We start from the raw sequence: 15,267 nt of genomic DNA, 5'->3' as shown, positions 1-15,267 counted from the left end.
TATGTTCATCAACTTAGGTAGATCATGATTTTTAATAGTTGTAAAAAGTTAAAGATGATTCAGTCAATGAGACGATTCTGATATCCCTTTTTCTGTTTGAGATAACTGAAAATCTGTTATGGCATGGTTGGAGGTTTCGGATCCTAAGAAATTGGATCTAAAACATACACCGTCTTCACCTGAAAAATTATTCAGTCAAACAAAGCTCTGTTAATCTCCACTGCCAATCCATCATTGCTTCAAATCAATGGCCACTTAGCAGTTGACAATTTCTTCTTGCTTCTGAAACAGATCTACAGCAGTTCATATTTTCAGATCCTCTGCAGTTTTGGACGGCCAGGAATCCAGCATGTCAATGGATGGTAGCAGTCTAGCAGAGGATAGGTTTCACAATCAGAACATGGCTGGTGAGGCTTCTACATGTGAGCACGCACTAAATAATAATGCTGTACCGGCTAATTACATTATAAACTATTCGATCTCTTCTCTGCATCAATCCAGTTCTGCTTAACCAGCTTGTGTGATTGCTGCTCTAATCATTTTGCCTCTGGCGGTTGGCAATGGCAATGGCAATGGCAGCAGCAGCAGCATTGACTTGATTTGTTTTGTCAGGGTTCTTTCAGATTTGGGGATCTACGGCATCGTCCTTTCCATCTCACCGAATGCACGCACCGATCGGTGATACCGTTCGTCTTGTCGCCTAATTAACACATGGATTCATTCAACGTGGTGGTTAAAGGGGGCCAAAGCCGGTTGAGCTATGTCTAATAAGTTATAGAAAAAATGAACGAAATGACAAAAAAAATCATAGGTAAACCCGTTTTTATCTTTATTATTACCGGTTCAAACGATAAGACTAAAAAAAAGCATAATATGATCATAAAAATCATAAATTAACTCTAAAATTAATTTTAAAATCGAAATTTTATACATGGCTGATAAGCCAACGAACATTGTCTCTTGATATGCTTCACGGCAAAGGAGCCTTTTTTTTTGGTTAGTGAGAGCTGATCATTTGGTTGGTAAGATTACTTGCGATCACGCCAAAGAACCAAACCGGTAGCAACTATTTCTTTTTTCTTCTGAAAGATCAGACCGGTAGCAAATCATTTGCGCAGTAGCGGCAGATTCTCTGAACTTTTAACTTGTTCCCTTTTCCCCATTGAAATTATTTTGGTCTCTCTTGTTCATCACTAAATAAAGCTATCCTTGACTTCGTAGAGCAGTACAATAGCAAATAGCAGACTATAAGTCAGCTATAATCCTATTTTAAGATGATAAAAGAGAAGAGAAAAGAACAACGGACTAAAGATTTATAGTCAGCTACAGTCCAGACTCCAAGACACATGTGTATATGACATGTAGGGCTAAATATTAGTTGCATAGTATATAACTATTGTATGAATTGACTATTAAGTTAGTTATGGATAATTTATAGCCAACAGTTGGCTATACTATGAACTTGCTCTTATAATTAAGATCAATCGAGGTGAAACTAATTAACTAAAGCATCTATCTCCCTTGGCCTTAAACAACAGGTTTCATGACAAGTGGCTCTTTATGTGAGCCTCAGCGTCTCAGGCATGTCATGGAGCACTGAAGCTCTGTCGAATGTGTTTTTCACCTGTATAATACTCGCAATTTGCCCTGGTATACACGTGACATACTTGAAGGCTCCAGTATAATCGGCACTAATTAATGAGAGCATCTCCTGTCCCTTAAGCCACAATTAACGAACACGATTGGTACTGTTGGACAAAGTACAAGTTGTTGTACCTTCATCATAAACATAAACTAGTCTGTAAAAAAACCATAAATAATTTGCAATGCCCATCTAGCTAGCATCTCTCGGTTTCTAGAAATTGCAAGTTGTAGTAACATGACACTTGTGGCACATACTAGTCCACTAGGTAGAAAGAATCTACTTAAGATTAGCATGGATGTAATTAAAGAAAAGAGATTTGTTCCGGTCCAACGAAAAGTAACTCGAGGTACCAGTACCTCACGGTACCAAATCATTTCTGACCGTTGGATCTAACCGTGCACATCCTACTCAGCTAGATCCAATGGTAAGAAACGATTTGGTATCTTGAGATATTTTTTGTTGAACAGAGCAAATCTCTAAAGAAAAACATTTCCTGCTATCAAGCTCTACTTGGATCAGATCATCAGAATGAACATGACTAATCACAGGCTATATTTTGGGGCGTTTCTCACAAACTGTGTACAGGTTGCAGGCTATGTCATGTGAAATCCTCTTGCAGTATGGTTTTAGTACAGTGTCATGCGAGTCATGCTACTGATTATTTATTTTGTTCACATCTTCGATCAAAACAGTCTGAAATTCTTTTAGAGTAAATTGGAGATGACCTGTAAGAGCATCTCCAACAGCTCATCTAAATTTGGTCATCCATATCTTCATTTGGATGATCATCTAAAACACTTTCATCCTTCATATCCCTTTGTACTCCAGCAGATCATCTATATATGACATCATCTATATCTATTTGGAGAATTGGAGAGAACATCTAAATATAGAGTTTCTCTCTCCTAATATGGATGACATCCAAAAATAGATGATGAGATAGATGATCTGCTGGAGCTCAACTTTTACTCTTTATTCTCTATTTCTAGGATGGAGGATGAGATGGATGAGTTGTTGGGATGCTCTAACATGGTACTGCAATTTACAGAGAATACTGAGCTGCAACACCCAGCCAAAATAATAATAATAATAATACTGAACTGCAACTCTAGCTTGAGATTAAATCTTGAGATGGAGTATAGTAGTATACCATTGTGAATGCAGATATGTTTCTGAATTCCAAATTTAGCTTAGACACTCCCTTTACCACAAGTCTGTTAAGATTTTTTGCAAGAAATTTTCTGTCAAATTCTTGGCTAGTAATCCACATTACCAGTTTACCACACCAGCTGAATGAAACCACCAGCTAGTATCCGGTCTCTGCCGCTCACAGGATCAAATGCTAAAACTGCCAACGGTCAAGTCCTAATAGCTTAGGTTAATCACTTCGCGTGTACTATCACTAACTGCCCCATAAACATTAGTTAATCTTAACTACTCCATCATTTCAGTAATTTAAATTTGGTACGAACATACAAGCATTGCTAATATTCACCCCGTATCTGTGTTTCTGCTTACGTATAAATCAAAATTTTTAAATTTTTAGTCTTAAATTTAAAGTTAACTTTAGTCTTTTTTTCATCATAGCTTATTTTTCAACATTATCTTTTAGATCACTATGAATATATATATATATATTAATTATTTATAAGTTATTTTTGTTTATAAATATGTCGTCTATCTTTTTTTTCATGAAACAGACACAATCGCCCCATCATTCACAATATTTCTTGTTTCATTGATCAAAATATTTTCTTTTTATCCTAACTTATATTAAATAATTAATGTTGGCTAAATAAAATATAAAGAAGGTACTGCCTCTGTCCTATAATAATCTTATTTTTCGTTTTTTCGTGTTCAACGTTTGACCATTCGTCTTATTTAAAAATTTTGTGCAAAAATCAAAAAAAATTAATCACGTATAAAGTACTATTCATATTTTATCATCTAGTAATAATAAAAATATTAATAAAAAAATTTCAAATAAGACGAATGATCTAAAATTGAACACGGAAAAATGAAAAATAAGATTATTATGGGAGGATATAATCCTAGTAGGACGTTTCTGTAAAATACACCTAAACCGTACGGTTACCTCCTCTGCAATCATGGACAGAAGAACAGTGAGGGGGTGTCTAGATTGAAAAAATTTTTGGAAATATGTCATGTCAAATGTTTAACCGAATGTCGGAAGGGGTTTTCAGTCACGAATGAAAAAACGAATTTCACGACCCTAGAAACCGTGAGACGAATCTTTTGAGCTTAATTAAACCGTCATTAACACATGTTAGTTACTGTAGTACTTATGTCTAATCATAGACTAATTAGGCTGAAAAGATTCGTCTCAACATTTCTTTCGTAACCGTGTAATTAGTTTTTTGGTTCATCTATGTTAATTGATTTATTTAGATGTTTAAAAATTCGATGTAATGTTTTTTTAAAATATTTTGGGAAATAAACAAGTCCCGAACCGAAGAGATTCGCGAGCGGTCGAAGACTGACCGAACCGGCAATGGGCGGTGGATGGAGGGCAGACCTGCAGGAACAGCGCTAGTCGTATCGGGAGCTGCGACCTGCGCCGCATGCAGCAAGCAATCTATTGACGGTTAAATTAGTTAGGACGAATGCATGCACGGTTAAACTCTACAAAGATAGGCAGGTAGGCTTAAGTCGTTTGACCAATTTTAAGTGTCACGTTAGATTTAACCAAATATCGAAAGGAGATTTAAGATTCGAATGAAAAAACGAATTCTATAGCTCATACGAAAATCACGAGACAAATCTTTTAAGCCTAATTAATTCATAATTAACGGCGCAGGTTACTGTAACACTTATGACTAATCAGGTACTAATTGGGCTCAAAAGATCCGTCTCACTATTTTCTCCCTGACTATATTATTAGTTTTATTATTCATCTACGTTTAATGTCCCATCTAAATATCCAAAGATTCGATGGGATGTCTTTAGAAATTTGTTTTTAGAAACTAAACTAGCCCTGGAACGGGTCAATTTACCGATGATCAGGCTTTGAAATGTTCATTTTTATCTTTTGTCAGTTGTCATGGCTAGGTTGGACACTTCTTTCTGGAGTACTACTGTTTCTTGAAACGGATTCTCTTGTTTCAAGAGAGTTTATCGGAAGGAAATGTTTGAAGAGAATGTGCTTATCACTCTTCATATTGCAGAGTACTACTAGTAGTGTAGTTTGTTCCAGAATAAGTTGACGGAAGAATTGGAGGAGGGTGACAGTTTGTATCTTCCAGTTCTCGCTCTAGGAAAATAGCTACACTGAAGTTAGCCGAATTTTCAGAACACATCTCCTGTCTCCGGGAGCTGATCGATAACCACAACCAAGACTCCAAAGAGCAATCGGCACAGTCGTAACAGACAGAAACAAGGAACTGTGCTCATGTCAAAGAGAGACATCTTTACACAGGAGTTCTGATCTCTGAATCTGCAAGATGTGATCCACTGAAATATGGCGCGACAAAAAGTGAATTTGATCGTCCGATGCTGTGCCGCCCCTTTTGGGGGCACCACAATATCGAATTCCGCTGAGCTTTTCTGCAGAGTCCAACAAAGCAGTACTACTTGTCTATTGCAGGGGCTCGCAGGAGCAGCATTCAGCATGCACGCTTCATAGGCATTCGCGTCCATCGTCTTCTCGCGACTTGTGAGCTGTGGGAGTGAAGGGTCAACTCATCAGCGGTGGCCACTCAAATCAAAAAGGCTAATTACATGCGATGATGCATTGGTCCACTTTCTCTGAGGCCAGGGTAATGTCCTGGAATCATGCCACTGATCCATACGGTTGATTAGCCTTATCTAAAAATCCAGTACTAGTACTGCACTTTGCCGATCAGTCAACAGATCACCATGGAGCTAGCATGCACTAATTAAATCCTTGACAATTTGAAATAGCGCCAGGAAAAACAGTCCAGGCAACCAAACCCAGTTGGCAAATTGGGAGACTTTATACGTGCATGCATATGATTACTCATCTCATCTTGGAAAAACGATGGTGCATGTGCAGCGACTAACATCTGCGCCGGCGTGTCCTGTGGCCATCAGTTTCTCGCCTTATTTAGCTCGGATCAGCACGGCTGCGCCGGCGACTCGGATGATCTTAGCTAGAGCCCTCGATCCACCCGCGCGCGACCGCGAGCGAAGTCGTGCTGTGCCGTGCGTCGCGGCCGCGGCTGCTGTCGCAGGCAGTGCCTGCCATCCAATGTTCCGGCGGGCCGGTAGCATCTGCGGCAGCTACTGAGAGCTACTGGCACAGGTGTTATTTTGGCCCAAAGAGCCCCGCTACTGAAGCTCGTACATTTTGATGGGCCGGAAGCTTGGAAGTCCACAGGTGCTTCAAATGACATGACAAAGTTAAATAAGTAGTCTCACAATTTTATACAAAAAATTTTCTTCAAGAGACTACATATTTGTCTTGTCATGCTATTTAAATAGCTAAACATAGCTCCTCAATGACTAAATCTGGCAAATCATTCTTTCACAAGCAAGATTGTTATTGGATCCCACCCTCGACCCACCAATCACCCCCTTACCAAATTTAGAGAGTGAATATGAAGAGTCTGTTAAAGTGCACATCAAATTTGGAGTTGTAAAACCTGATATGAATGATTAAATTTAATTTTGGAGTCAAATTTAGTCATTCACTTGAAGATGCTTTAAAGGGTGGGAAAAAAACCCAAAACTATCTGCATTTGGTGAGTTTTGTATATTATTAAGTTATACAATAACTTAATAAACTATTAAATTAGAAAGGTGAAATGAATCAGATGAAGCCAGTATGATACCAATAACTTAATACTCTCTCCATCCCACTTTGAACCAATTCCTAGAATCCCTAAAAAAATTTAGTACTAGAAAAAAAATACAAAAATACCCTTGTTAACTACTACTAAACATGCATTCACATCGAAAGTAATATTATATTTTGTGATCAGACATTACATCTCTAATCATGAATGAACGATGTTTCTCGATATTTAGAGTTCAGATCGATTTTTTTTGGGACAACACCTCCGCTCTAGAAATTGTATTTTTTTGCGGGACGGATGGAGTAGAAGGGTGTCGGCTTTATCATCGATATTTATAAGGTTTAAAGGCTTATAGTGTTCGGAAAAAAGGAAGCACATATATATCCTCATATGTGGCTTTAAAATCTTTAGGCAGCAGAGCTGAAAATAATTAAGGTTTAGAAGTGTCGGTCATTAGATGTTATTATATGTAGCAATGATGTAAGGTTAATTAGATCGTGGTGCACTACGAATGGCCTAATATACGCGAGCCTGGCTGGCCCTGGCCGTGGACCTGATGACGGTGAAAGAGCGGTCCAAGGTCCAGAGCACACGGTCGAAATATGCAACCGGAGGGACGCACGCTCCGTTTGGGCCGCTCTAGGCGGAAAGAAAGCCCCGAACCAACCGCGTACCGGCACCGCGGACGGAAGGAATGACGAGGCATTGCTGCGTTGCAACAACGGCTAATCTGCCTCCTGGTCCTGGCCCCTCCTCCCTGCCCTCGTAGCTGCAGCTGCAAGCAGCCAAGCACCGACACGCATTCTCTCAATCGAGGCGGTAGCTTTTACAAGTACATACAGGTGCAGTGGAGTGGAGTGGAGCGACCCGTGATTTTTTTTTTGGGTGGTGGAGCCTCGAATCGCCGCCGTTGGGGGGAGTTTGGGATATTGGCACCAACCCAGCCCCACTCGCTATGTGTGGACCGTGGTGGTAGGCTGATGAGTGAGTGGATCGGTCCAAAGTTTGATGCGGTTGCGATGTACGTACATGCAACTTGTGAGTGCTCTGGTACTGACCGATCTACAGATAAGATCAAAACACAACTTTATAAACAGTGTGTATATCATTTGCGAGTAAAATATTTATTCATTACGCTAGCAGGATAAAGGTGACAAAAAATGTGTACTTTTGTAATACTCCCTCCAAACTTTCTTGTTTAACTTTGGCTAGTTCCACTAAATATTTGTATATGTAGGGAGTATAACGCAAGGAAAATTTATGTATTGTTATACTAGATATGTGAATAGGGTGTAGTTTAGCTGGTTAGATTTCTTTCTGATAATATACCCACCTAGATTTAAGTTTTAAACTTATATGTGTGCTTGTATTTGTAAATTTTTTTTTTAATTGGTAGACGACTACCCATTAGCAACAACACATCCATGATAATTTTACTAATAAGTAAAATATGCCAATTAAGTCAATCGGATGCGTTCAGATATTTTGATGTATCCTCGTTTATAGCCTTATAGGAGTAAGAGTATGCACGTGTGTATTAATATTTATATTTATATATTTAAGAAAAACTTATAAAAATAGATAGCACTACAGCAGTAATACGATATATACCAGTAAAATATGGAAAAGAACTGTATAATAAATATGTGCCTGACATGTCCAAGCAAAAGCAGTTTTGCAAGGGCCGCATGCCACGTCACGCCTGATAAATAGAGATGCAAGCGGCACGCGGTGGTGGGCACATGCCGCAGTCTCGCGCACGCATAGCACAGCACAGCGGCGGCGCGGGGTCACCGACGACGAGCCGGAGCAATGGTCGCGCCCGGAGGAGGAGGAGGAGAAGTAGGGGCGTCGTGGCCATCGGAGGTGGAGGTAAAGGCCGACCCGGCGGCATTGCTGTGGTTTCGATCCCGCGGCCCCGTAGATTTCTGCTTGTTTACCGGAGGGGGGATTAATTTCGGGGTGAATGTTTTCGGATTGGGGATCGCGGCTGCTCCGGCGAGATATTGCGCTGTACGTGCGCGTGGATGGTTAGCCGGGGGTGCAACGTAGGTGCTGCGCGCGCCGGCGGCATCACCGGCGCGGCGGTGCACCGCCGTGGCCATCAACGAATGAAGTGTCAAATCATCAAATTTATCATGACGGATTGGCTGCGTTCAGTGTGTTCTAATTACCTGCTTTAGCACTGCTTGGTTGGTGACCCATCGACATCTAAATAATATACTACCATGTTTGCAGAAATTGCAAATGCATCTCTTTAGTTTATCATTTTGGCTGCAAGTGGTGCATATTAGAAGGAGAGGAAAGTTTGGATTGGCAATAAACATGAGAGTAGTCTTAGCCCGAATTGATGCGGCAACCATGGATGGTACTTATTGAGAATCGATGTAATTTTGGGTTAAGATAGTATGGTGCCTTGCTTGTACTCTCTGATGATGTGTCGAAGAGGGAAAGGATGGATGTGCACTATGCTTTTGGACTAAGCGTTGATGTGGATGGCTTCAGTGATACGATATAATGTGCTGTTGTTTTCAAACAGCTGTATTTTTCTTTTGAGTGATTCATCAACCCCCAACAAAATCTGATTCTTTCTGGTGTTGTAGACTTATAGTGGCATTAGGCCCTGTTTAGCTCAATGATGCTTCAAGAGAATTGCAGTGAAGAAGCAATATGTTCTTTTGCTAACAGTTCAAGGTTTATGTTTCGATGTAGCCAACCCGATATGAAATTTAAATTGTTCTAGTGACAGTTGCATGTCCTTCTAAGATGTTTCATTTTTTTTCTAACTACATTGTTGAACTTACATTTTACTACGATAGTTTATGTGCTGATTATGGCCATCTTGTTATGTATGATCATATTGTAATTTTCAATTGTTTCTGATAATGCAGCTCGATATTGTTCGGAAGAAGTTAGTTGAGATTAGTGGAAGGGACGCAAGAGAGGTTAGAGTGGTTGCTTGTCCCTACAGGATTTGCCCTCTGGGGGCTCATGTTGATCATCAGGTAACTTCGTGGTTCGTACCATGTCATTCAGAAGATTAAGCAATTGTTTGGACTGTTGTATGTACCATATGTTTGCAAACTATTTTAGTGTGTGGTTATATTAAATTTAGTGCAAGTGTATAATCAGGCATCATAGATTGTGTGTGTGTGTGCTTTGTTGGAGAAAATCGGAATTTTTTTATTCCATTCCAAAAATCCAAAATAAGAAATTGATTTTATTACGACATGCTATTTTTCCATTCATTACCCTTGAAGATCAGTTGTGGAAACCATATTGTTGCTAAATATGGGGGAAAAATGGATTGTTCATACCATGTTTGGATTGAGTTGATGAGACCTTGCTGATTTTCAGATGGAGTATTAAAGCTGTTACTTGGAATAAACCCAGTTTTTATTTATTAGAATCCTTTTCTGTGCAAATGTTTATTTGGGTTATAAATGAGATCCTTTTATATTGGTGTACTTCAGTTTTTCTTTGTTTCTAAGTGCCCTCAGTATTTTTAAAAAGTGTGGAAATTGTTATTTTTTTTTCCGGGATGGCCAAGTAGACCATCCAAATTTCATTAAGATCAGAATTCACAAAGTACAGGGGTGTCCTTGCGGACAAAATAAAGGAAAAAAGCCGTTTAAGAACAGCTAGATTGGCCCTCTCTAGAGGCGGTACAACAACAAACGGAACATAACAATTATCAGCCTATCCCTTCTGGCACTCTGAAGAAATCCGCCGCCTTCCAGATCGCTACCTCCTCTTTGATGTCAGCGAACAACTGCAAAAACGCTCTGCTGCCTTGATTAAACACACAAGCATTTCGTTCCTTCCACACCATCCAGCAGACAAGGAGAAGTATTGTGTCAAAATTTTTCCTGTAGCATTTCCGATAAACCTTTCTTGTCATCAACCACCATTCGCCTAAGGCCAGGCCCGTTTCTGCTGGCAGATGGAATTGAATCCCCGTCCATTCTCTGACTGCTTCCTAAACCCAGTTTGTGTCAGTGCAGCCGAAAAGAGTGGAAATTGCATAAATTCACCTAGTTCGGCGGGGACAAAATTTTAGGTTTTAACTTATTAAATTTACTTTGTTTCTGAGTCAGCAGTAAGAGCATAAGTTCTGTATATTGGATCATTGCCATCTCTAATTGACTGAAAACGAACTTCCGTGAAGTAACTGTCTTTTACCGGTTTTTAGAACCTGACAACGGCGGTGTCTAGCTAAGGCTATACTCTACTGAAGAGACAACAACAGTGTAATGATTAGTCTTATCATTTTAAAAATTGTTGGATACTCTGTACTGTAAAGAATTCAAGGAAAGCTAATAGTTATATATTAGTTATTAACAGTTGGTGATATATTTCTTGAAATTTGTTCCCGAAAAGACCTAATGGTTACAAATATAATTAGTTAACTTCAATTCAAAAGATTGTGGAGGATATGGTTGTTGACTAACTATTCTATTCTGCACTGTGGCAGGGCGGAACTGTCACAGCTATGACCATTAATTATGGTGTACTTCTCGGTTTTGTAGCCTCTGATGATGCTGAGGTGCGTAAACATGCTTAAACATTTTTATCTGTATGCTCCCTTAAATTCCAAGTCTGAGGTCATATGCCCATGGTCCCTTGGTTGTTTTTTTTCCTTTTTCTTTCGTTCTCATAGGATTTCTGAATATACAGCAATTAGAATGTATTGTCTCATTGAAAAGGAAATTTCTGCATAATCACTCACATTATCCATCTTATCATAAAAATGATTTTTTGCATATCTATAGCAATGGTAATTATCTTTTTTACCCTACAGATTTCACTCCAATCTGGTCAATTTGAAGGGGTTATACAATTCAGGTATGTTTTGCAGTTTGCACCATGTTTTAGTGTACTTGATTAACATCAAATAGCATGGACACCTGGTTCATCCATGCCACAACTTTGACAATATGCAATTTACTCTGAATCTTGTTTATTGTCGATAGACATGCTGCCTCACCCGTCACTTGTTCTTCTATTGTACAACCACTATTGTCTTTCTTTGATTAGCACGTTAACTAGGAAAGGTAGCTCTAATCCTTTTGTTGTAATTGTGTTTCCATCATTGAATCCTTACTTTGTTAAATTTAGGTGACACTAAGCTATAAACTGATGTGTTTCACAATTTTCAACAGAGTTGATGACTTGCAAAAACCTATTGAAAACCCAGAAAACATAAACTGGGAGAGCTATGCAAGAGGTGCTGTTTATGCCTTGCAAAATTTTGGTTATGATCTCAAGAAGGTAACTTTTATTTTTAAAAATGAGAAGTCCAGAACATCCTGTGCTTTAATTAATATTGACGAGTAACTTCTTGTAGGGTATTATAGGATATATTTCTGGTGTGAAAGGACTTGACAGTTCAGGGCTCAGTTCATCTGCAGCAGTAAGCTAACTGATATATCATGCACATATTTGAGTTAAAATTGCTGGTGGAACCATTTATCATGTGTACAAAATTGGTACTTTCAGTTAAATTAGTGCCAACTTAGCCGTGAATCACAATAAGCAGTACTTCATAATCATGACATATAACTTGGCTCGCATTTTACTGGGAGTTCATAGCAAATCTGTGAAGCTATTTGTACCAGTACCTTCTAGTTCTTTCACTAGGTTCTCAAAAGAATAATTAATAACATCAATACTTTGGTTAGTTACATGATCATAAGGTACTTGTTTCTTTATTCTCCTCATCAGGTTGGGATTGCCTATTTGATGGCTTTGGAAAATGTAAATGATCTGATTGTATCACCAGTGGACAACATTCAATTGGACAAGTAAGTTTGTTTTCTTGGCATCAATATTCCATATGGACTAACATTACATATTCATACAAGTTCTAGATCAGTTTAACTGCAAGTATCTTTGTTGAACTCCCTGCAACGATGTGCCACTGCAATGTTCTAAGCAACTCACTAACATTGCTACTTCAGACCTATTGGGCTCATGTTCATTAGCATCGTTCTCTTACTTTTTTTTTGCCGGATCAGTCTGGAAGTTCTCTTACTTCCATATCCCTATTTGTCAGGTCAATTGAAAATAAATATTTGGGTCTTGAAAATGGTATTCTGGATCCATCAGCGATCTTACTTTCACGGTACGGCTATCTCACTTTCATGGATTGCAAGGTAATACTTTGCTTGTATTTTTATGAAATTCATTCTGACTACATATGCAGTATGACTTTTGACATTTCAAAATAATAAGAAAAATATGGGATTTCTTTATTTACAAAAGTACAATTTTTTTATGAACTTCTGCACCAGGCCCATATAATTATTTCAACTTTTCTGAACAACTCTTTCATTTGTGGTTTCATTACCCATATGTTAGTAAATCTTCATTCAATGTTCTCTGTTAGCATTTGTAGTGACTGAAACTCTCTTGCTTGAGTAGACTGCCTCACATTCCTACGTCTACTTTTCGGAACTGAGTAAAAGCCAGCAATGTCAAGGACAGCTACCATTCAAGATTTTGTTAGCCTTTTCAGGGCTGCAACATAACCTACCGAAGAAGCGTGGATACAATACACGGGTTTTTGAGTGCAAAGAGGCTGCCCGTGCTCTTTTATGGTGAGCTTTGTTTGAGTATAGTATCTAACTTTATCATGCAAACATGCGTCCTTTTCAATTCTGAAGAGGTGTATTTGCGATTCATCTGTGGTGTATGTTGATAGCTCTTTGTTCAAAGCATACTCAATTTTAATGATCATTTTGTTGTTTGGATTGCCAGTGCTTCAGGCTGTGAAGATGCATCGAATCTTCTTCGTAATGGTAAATTATTTATTATTTTTTTCGTCATGACCCATTCTACAATTTAAGATTGGTAACGTATTTATTTCTGTTAACACAGTTGATCCAGCCGTGTATGAGGCTCAGAAGGTAATCATTTGAGTTCCATTTCTTGAAATATTTTCTTTGAACTAGACTTCGAACCTGAATACATTTCATCACACATGGTTCTTGCAGTGTATATTAGAAGAAAATCTTGCCAGGAGAGCTGAGCACTACTTCTCTGAAATGAAGCGAGTTGTCAAGGGTGAGCTCAAGAAATATTCGTTGTCCGCTCTTCTAGTATTTATCCACCCATTTAAACATGCTCACTCACATGGATACCAAATTAACTACTTGCTGTAACCTTTTATTATGAAGAGCTAGATTTGTGCACTTATGCTACCTCTTTTGTCTCCATAGATACTACTAGTGTCTTGCATTCTTCATGACTAGATATTATTGCCATGCATACAAAGAAAGAGGCAAGATTATGTTATTTCTTGCGCTGAAGGAATCAAGCATATTGTGTTGTAATTCTAGGAACTTATTATTCTTTTTTTCTTTTACATTGTTCTCATGCACTTTGACTGAACCTAGTGACTTGAGTTTTGACCTGAGTCTTCACTAGTTTCAACTGAAAGGGCAATGACAACATGACATACATAACAGTATCTGGATGCTCTGTCTTCAGGAAGAGACGCGTGGGCTCGTGGAGATCTTCATGAGTTGGGCCAGCTGATCTCTGCATCCGGTCGCAGCTCCATATTGAACTATGAGTGCGGTATGTCGATCACATCTGGCATTCTTTCATGTCACAGACTCTTGTCTTCTCCCTATCCCAGGTTTGTTTGTGCACACCGTGAGCTGACAACGGCTGCTTGCTCTCGAACTGCAGGGAGCAAAGAGATGATCCAGCTGTACGAGATCCTCCTCAAGGCCCCCGGCGTCCTCGGCGCGCGGTTCAGCGGCGCCGGCTTCAGAGGCTGCTGCCTCGCCATCGTGGAGGGCGACCGCGCGGAGGAGGCCGCGGCGTACGTCCGGGCCGAGTACGAGGAGGCGCAGCCGGAGCTGGTGAGCAAGATCCCACCGGACCGCCGCGTGCTGGTCTGCGAGCCCGGTGACGGCGCCCGCGTCATATAGGCCGGCCCACTCACCAGACCGGCCACCTCGCCACCACCGCCGTCCCTCACCCAGCCGTCGTCGTTTCTGCCGGTCGCCGGAGCTCAGCTTTTCCGTGCCCGGCGTGCCGCGAAAGCGGTGGCGACGCCGCCGTGGAAGGACGAGCCATGAGCACCGGCGAGCTTCCCCGGTTCCAGTCGAGTGTGTGGTATACTGGTATAGCTACGTATCGTCCGTGTGTATCAGTGTGTACCAGTATATATAGAGTTGAGTGATATACTAGTAGCGCCAGTTTGTCCCTACATGTTTGTGTAGAACCATTCGATGATCAATTAATTATTCATGGATATATCTCAGCAATAAGCAGCAATTTACAAATCAGGCGCCCGATTTTTTTTTTTAAAAAAAGCTGGATGGTGTTTCGTCATATAAGATAGATGTTTCTTACTCATTAAATTTTTTTTCAACTATTACAATAATAAAACACAGCTAAATCATACTTGAAATATTTTTATTTAAGAGAGTGAAACTTTTAGTTTTTACAGATGAAACACTGATATTCAATGTTTACTGTTAGTAGAAAAAGAATTCACCACTAGCCAAAATTTGTTTCAGTATATTAAAATGTCGAAACATATCTAAATCATCGATTCAAACATTTAGATTTCACGTGTGAAACATTAAATTTTAATCGGTTGAAGCATATCTATTTCTTTACTAGAATATACTTATATGATGCCCTCGTTGTAAAGATTCGATGACAATGGTAATGGAGCATTCAGATCTTATATCTGATAGGTAATTTATGATAAAAAAATGGTTTGAAGTTGATAACAACCGGAGTTCTATCCTTACTAGGAAAAAATACATGCTCTTGGCGTGTTGAGCCAAAGTCCAGAATCTATGGACACCATGATCGTTCGTGGAT

At 39.4% G+C, this 15,267-nt stretch overlaps 1 protein-coding gene across 2 annotated transcripts; it reads left to right on the top strand.

Annotated features, from left to right (window-relative positions):
* The first annotated feature begins 8,120 nt into the window (after window positions 1-8,120).
* Window positions 8,121-14,695, top strand: LOC102717980 (galacturonokinase). 2 transcript variants are annotated; one of them, XM_006652727.3, is made up of 14 exons: window positions 8,121-8,292; window positions 9,312-9,425; window positions 10,895-10,966; window positions 11,222-11,265; window positions 11,583-11,691; window positions 11,768-11,833; window positions 12,145-12,224; window positions 12,476-12,575; window positions 12,844-13,019; window positions 13,180-13,220; window positions 13,300-13,328; window positions 13,416-13,485; window positions 13,912-14,001; window positions 14,116-14,695. In XM_006652727.3, the coding sequence occupies exons 1-14, from the start codon at window positions 8,233-8,235 to the stop codon at window positions 14,358-14,360; spliced, it is 1,296 nt and encodes a 431-aa protein (XP_006652790.1). In that variant the 5' UTR covers window positions 8,121-8,232; the 3' UTR covers window positions 14,361-14,695. The 2 variants fall into 2 exon arrangements, with proteins under 2 accessions (XP_006652790.1, XP_015692363.1); XM_015836877.2 differs by lacking the exon at window positions 8,121-8,292 and adding an exon at window positions 8,311-9,114.
* Window positions 14,696-15,267: the final 572 nt, after the last annotated feature.

This window comes from Oryza brachyantha, chromosome 4, assembly GCF_000231095.2.
Source record: "Oryza brachyantha chromosome 4, ObraRS2, whole genome shotgun sequence".
NCBI lineage: Eukaryota > Viridiplantae > Streptophyta > Magnoliopsida > Poales > Poaceae > Oryza > Oryza brachyantha.
The sequence above is the reverse complement of the archived record's forward strand: the minus strand, read 5'-3'. Positions and strand labels throughout refer to the sequence as shown.

Coding starts and splice junctions, on each gene's coding strand:
- LOC102717980 (XM_006652727.3), top strand. CDS start 8,233: ATGGTCGCGCCCGGAGGAGGAGGAGGAGAAGTAGGGGCGTCGTGGCCA. Junction 8,293..9,311: donor CGTGGCCATCGGAGGTGGAG/GTAAAGGCCGAC, acceptor CTGATAATGCAG/CTCGATATTGTTCGGAAGAA. Junction 11,692..11,767: donor TTGGTTATGATCTCAAGAAG/GTAACTTTTATT, acceptor AACTTCTTGTAG/GGTATTATAGGATATATTTC.